Below are 6,309 nucleotides of genomic sequence, written 5' to 3'. Positions count from 1 at the left end.
ATGCAAACACATCGATATAACACTCTCTCGCACACGCTCTCCGCTTTCTTGCTCTTCTTCCTGTCTCCGCCACTTTTGTCTTGCGCCGCCGCACCGGCGACACAGCAAGATCTGCTACTTCGTTCATCGTGCGCTCAGGCCCGGTACCCCAACCTATGCGTCCAAACTCTGTCCAACTCCGCAGGTCCCGCCATGAAGCCCTTGGATCTGGCTCAAGCCGCTGTTAGGGTTAGCCTCGCTCACGCTCGCACCCTCTCCGGTTACCTCAAGAACCTGCAGTTACAAGCAAAGTCAGGGTCCAGTAACTGGCAGCGAGGTGCGGTGAGTGACTGCGTGGCGCAGATTTCCGACTCGGTGAACGAGTTGAGCAACACGTTGAACGAGTTACAGCACCTGCAGATGGGAAAGTTCGAGTGGCATATGAGCAACGCCCAGACATGGATCAGCACCGCCATGACCGACGGCCAATCCTGCCTCAACGGCTTCAAAGACGGCAACGTCGAAGGGAAACTCAAATTGGACGTGAACCGTAGGGTAACGGGTGTAGCTATGCTCACCAGCAACGCCTTGTACCTGATCAATCGCCTTGGTGCTAGCAGGAATGGGAAGCCTCGCTCCAATTCCAAAACACACTTCTGATTTTGTTGCTTCTAAGTTCTAACTCTGTGTGATTAGTGCATGAAAATCTTTTACTAATCACCATATGTACGTTACCGTGTAAGTTTTTTTTTTTTTTTTTTTTAGTATTTACCGTGTAAGCTTTTGGTATTGGTTTTTTGCTGCAAAAAAACGTTTGTATGTTGTTACTAATACGATGGCTTACTTACCTAAACATAAATAATAATGTGTCCTTCGTAAAATTCCTCAATTTACCTCTCTGTTTGAATTATTAAACTCATTACTCATCAATTCGGTCACGTTTAGATGGTATTTTCATTATTATTCAACACATGAATTTTATTTGTCGCTTAAACGCATTGATGAGAATTTTATAGCGACCGACTTGCCGACTAATACCATAATTCATGCGTGTACCGTTCTCTCATTTATTTATTTTCTTTTAATCTCTTGCCAAACCCATAAAAGTTCAGTCACGTGATAATAAGTTCAAGGAAAAGAGAAAAAAATAAACAAAATGGAGTAATTTTATGATGTCCTTCACTGAAATAACAAACCCTTTTAAATAGGAATTACAAAAAAAAAAGTTGGGTTGGATTTCTAAAATGATGGCACCACTAACAATATAAAAATAACTGATCCGTCGTACATTCTTGATTTAACCGGTCATACTTAATATAATTTGTAAATAAAAAATTTAAAAATATAACATTCTCCCATAAATATATCCTAGAAAACTGCAAATAAAATCGTGCTTGCTCCATGGGGTCATTGACTAGAGACCAAGTCTTCAATTATTCACTTCATGCACGTAGATAGATAAGTTCGGGGCCTGCGTGGATGTGATGCTGGAAGAGTTACCCTTGGGTTTGTATCACACCAAGATTTGTGTAACGACGCACTTATACACAGAAACACATGCTCCCAATGGCCACATGCACCTACAATATATGTGTTTGTTTTTAATTCTACAATATGTGTCCCTTTGTTTTTGTTACTTTTATTATCACATAATTAGAATTTCCCTTTGTGATGAGATAATAATTCAGTTACAAACGTTTCCTGTTAAATATGTGTGTTTGGAATGAAAAGCAGAGAAGACTATTGACTCATTTCTCCCTTGTGTCTCCTCCCTCTCTCTCTCTAAAACTCTTCTTCTTCTCTTTAATTTCTATAATGTAATTCTCTTTCCATGTAGCACTGCTACAATGGTGCTTTCATTGTAGCTCTGCTACAATTTGTAACTCTTAATCGTCGCACATGACTACTCGTAAGTGGGGTGAAAGTAAAGTGAGTTGGGTCAAGTTTTATCCCAAAAAGTCGAAGTTTATGTCAAAAAATTTAATTTGACATGGCATAGTATGAGTCTAACTATTAGTCTGGTCTCACTCGTTCATAAAAAAAATGGCCTGATCTAATCCATTAGCCTGTTAGTTTTTAACTTCAAAAAAAAAAACATGAATCACAAAATCCTCGTCCTGTTGTTAGTTAAAACAAAAAGACAATTTCAACGTCCAGACAAAATCATAAATCACAATAACTTATCACAATTTGCATTTAATTCACTTTTAGAAGCAAAATGCTCAAACTAAATAACATATATTTAATTAGATCCAACAAATCAATTCATGCTATGTAAATTAAAATAAATATGAATCCAACAAATGCATTATGATGCTTGTAGTAGCCAAAAACTTCTCATCATATTCTCTCTCCTGCAAATACATTCCACAATTACATAAGTTGGCAAATAATTTGTAAATGTAGAAAAAAAAAAGACAAGATTAATAGAAAGAAAAAAAGATTAAAAAAAATCATATCTTTTTTTTTTAAGTTATACTTATTACGTAGCCAATCTCCACCATATATTAAAGCTTGGATGGTATCTTCAGCCAAACTAGAACGATAAACATCAAGAACTCTTCATCCAGCACTAAATGTTGATTCTGATGATACTGTAGAGATTTGGACATATCTTATGTCACTCTCAAATAGGGGTGTTCATCAACCGATCCAAACCGATTCAAACCGCGGTGACCGAACTGAAAAACCGATAACCGAAAACCGAAAAAAAATCGCAAATTTTAATTGGATAGGATCGGTTTTCGGATGGGTTGATGAAAATCGATCCAATCCAAACCGATCAAATATATTAATTTTTCTCTACCTACTTGGACTTTTCCACAATCATAGCCCAAATTTTTTTAAACTCAAGACCTGTTAACCCATCAACTACACCCAAGAAAAAATGTACTCACATATTGTCAACAAAATTTCATCTGTGTAGAGCTTCATATCTTATCGAAAAAAAAATATATTATTGTTTACTGATGTTTTTGTATTTCAAAAAAAAAAATTACAAAGTCAATATATACAAAAAATGTTATTTTCACAATAATCATGAAATTTTTTTTAGGATTTTCAAAAAATCAAAAATCGATCCAATCCAAACCGAATTTTTTTTGACTGGATCGGATCGGATTTGAAAAAAAATTCAAACCGAATGGATGATTAAATGATCAAACCGAAGGTATTGGATCAGATGATTTTTGCTTCCAAAACCGATCCATTCCAGACCGCGAACACCCATACTCTCAAAGATAGTATTGGTGGGGGGGGGGGTCAAACCTAGGTCCTTTCACCACCTACTCAGCTCACATGCACAAACTGAACCATCACCATTTGGTACTACTATGAATAATATTATTTTATTTTATTTAAAAAAATAATATGATATAGGCCGACATGTATATTTATAGGCCCGACATGTAAAAAATAATAATTATTGCCTGTTTTCTAAATAATTTTTTTTAAAAACTCGGACCTGTTCTATTTAATTATATGTAAATCGTAGGCTCTTATATATAGACCGGTCCGATCCACTTACACTACTGGCAAGTTACTCGCAAGTTACGAATGATCTCATGATAGAATATTGAATCTCACTTAGCACGTGCAATGCATGCAGGCAAAAGTCAGAACTCAATTACAGTCTTCTTCACAAATTTGGGGTCAATTTAAATAATTTACGTCCATATAAGTTAAGAATGTATTTTAAGCTAGTATTTGGTTTCAAACTAGCTAATTGAACAATATACGTCATATTCTGTTCTTCTACGACCTCTATTCTCATTGCTTGGAAGTGTTTTTTGATTTGCCACTCTACAGCTGAAACTCGTGAATGCATGTAGAGTATTTTAAACCAATCAAGTTAAATATAGACATGCACTATAATATATTTCATTTAAAAATATGATTGTTGATATTTTTTTTTAATAATTTAAAGTATGAATTAATATATAATTAAATTAAATTTTTTTTTAGAAAATATATTTATTTATTTCTATCACACTCTTATGCTGGGCGCAGTTGATACAAGTTGAGGGACAATACCTCACCTTTTATTATTTCTCGTGTTTGATAACTCATGCACAGGATAACCTTAAAAGAAAAAAGAAAAAAAAACTCATGCAAAAGACAACTAGTTTTTTAATTAATTTGATGTCATATCTTAACCAAATTTTTAAGATATTAAATTTATGAGTCTTTCACATTGATTTTTTCACATTTGAATATATATACCAAATGGGTTATCAATCAAGGCAGAGACAAAATGTATTTTAAGTTCCAGTTTGTGATTGGCGGCAAAGTATGTTGACCTACCATGATCCACCACAAACTCGTCAACCTCTTGAGAATGGATTGAAAATACCAACCCATCTTGTTTTGTGGTGGGTTGGCCTGTTTTAAAAATTAGATTATTTTAATATTTATAATATTATTTAAATTTATTTCACTCTTTTGTAATTTTTTATATTTTTAAATTTAAATGTATGTTAATATTCAGTCGAATAGTCTTTAATAATTTATTTTTGTCATCATATATGAATAATCTTTATCATAAATAAAGCAATTTTTTTAATTTTTCCAGAAAAATATTAAATTACAAGTTTTGGATATCACAAAAGGTTAAAATAATAAATAAAATACTACTTGAAAGTAAATAAAATACAATTTGGCCCAGCAATTCAACCCGTTTTGGCTCACCCTTAAATGAGGCGGGGGTTGAGAATCTTAAACAAAATAATGGGTTAAATATGTCAACCCGACAAGTTGGACTCTTTTGCCAGCCGTAGGGGAAGCTGTGTGCGCGTGATAAGATGTGGACTGCTGTAGGTTGCTGTTCCTTCACGCCTTTTCCACACCCACGCATATACCTTAGGGTGTTCATCAACCGATCCAAACCGATTCAAACCGCGAAAATCGAACCGAAAAACCGATAACCGAATAAATCGAAAATCGAAAAATCAGAAACCAAAAGAAAACCACAAATTTTAATTGGATTGGATCGATTTTCGGATGGGTTGATGAAAATCGATCCAATATATTAATTATCCTCTACTTACTTGTCCTTTCTCCAATCATAGCCCAAAAATTTCTAAACTCAAGACCCATTAACTCATCAACTAAACCCAAAAAAAACTTACTCACGTCTCATCACCTATGGTATTGTTTACTGATATTTTTGTATTTCAATTTTTTTTTTTACAAAGCCAATATACACAAAAGATGTTATTTGCACAATAATCATGAAACTAATTTTAGGATATTCAAAAAACCGAAAACCGATCCAATCCAAACCGAAAAAAATTGGATTGAATCGGATCGGATTTGAAAAAAAATCTAAATCGAATGGATGATTACATGATTAAACCGAAAGGATTAAATCGGATGAGTTTTGCTTCTAAAACCGATCAAATCCAGACCGCGAACATCCCTACATATACCCATTTTTGCGTGGATCAGATTAACAAACCCCACAATCCTTGACTTCTTGTGTGTAGAATCAATCTGGATGGGTTTTGGAGTTTCGAATGAAATTTGGATAGAATGGAGGGTCAGGGTGGGTTTTTAATAACCGTAACTTCTTTTGAAAATGAAGGTATTACACTGACGGAGTCGGATTTCAACTTAAGTTTAGATCAAAAAATTATATATGTATTTTTTTTTAATTTTAGTTAGTTTATATTATAATATATTTAAATTATATTAAATACAGAGCACATGAGTAGACAGTATTAAGAACAATTATAATTTTATTAAATATTTTTTAATTTTACTAAATATATATATATATATATATTTTTTATATAAGTGAAAATTGAACACATAACTTAATATAACTTGCATAAATTTTTTATCAAAAATATTGTAAACTTTAGATAAGGTCAAATTATAGTCCGAGTCAAATTATAATTTTAACTAAACTAAATTATAATTAATTATATAATTATACACAATAAATATAATTTGTTAAAATTTAACCCGAACCGAGATTGACAAAACATGGCTCCGCCGGTATACATGAGATAGCAGGGAGCACGTTGTAACGATGAGTAGTATGGTATGTCTTGGATTCCTTGAGTAGGGGTATTATAGGTTTTTACATATTTGTTCTCCTGGGTGTATTTTTGAGAGTTATTTTGAGTCTTGTCCAGTCCTTGGTCCTCCTTTTTTGTGCTTTCTATTTTAAACCAAATATGGAATAAAGAGTGTTTCGGCCGAGAGGCCCAATGTTTCTTTCTGGACTGGGCCGAGAGGCCCAATAACAAATATTTCCCGGGTAGATAGAAAAGAGTTAATAATAATAAACCAGTCTCTTCATAAACCTCTGCTGTCGTGGAAGCTAAC

General features: G+C 33.7%; 1 protein-coding gene across 1 annotated transcript; it reads left to right on the top strand.

The window, feature by feature from the left end:
* Positions 1 to 639, top strand: LOC133305488 (pectinesterase inhibitor 3-like). Its single transcript, XM_061505724.1, has one exon. The coding sequence runs from the start codon at positions 1 to 3 to the stop codon at positions 637 to 639; it is 639 nt and encodes a 212-aa protein (XP_061361708.1).
* Positions 640 to 6,309: the final 5,670 nt, after the last annotated feature.

Source organism: Gastrolobium bilobum, unplaced genomic scaffold (assembly GCF_033153095.1).
Source record: "Gastrolobium bilobum isolate Gb01-03AN ecotype WA unplaced genomic scaffold, APGP_CSIRO_Gbil_v1 utg1221, whole genome shotgun sequence".
Classification (NCBI taxonomy): Eukaryota; Viridiplantae; Streptophyta; class Magnoliopsida; order Fabales; family Fabaceae; genus Gastrolobium; species Gastrolobium bilobum.
This window is presented reverse-complemented; position numbering and strand designations above follow the sequence as displayed.

Excerpts from the sequence above, each read along its gene's own strand:
- LOC133305488 (XM_061505724.1), top strand. The coding sequence starts at position 1 with ATGCAAACACATCGATATAACACTCTCTCGCACACGCTCTCCGCTTTC.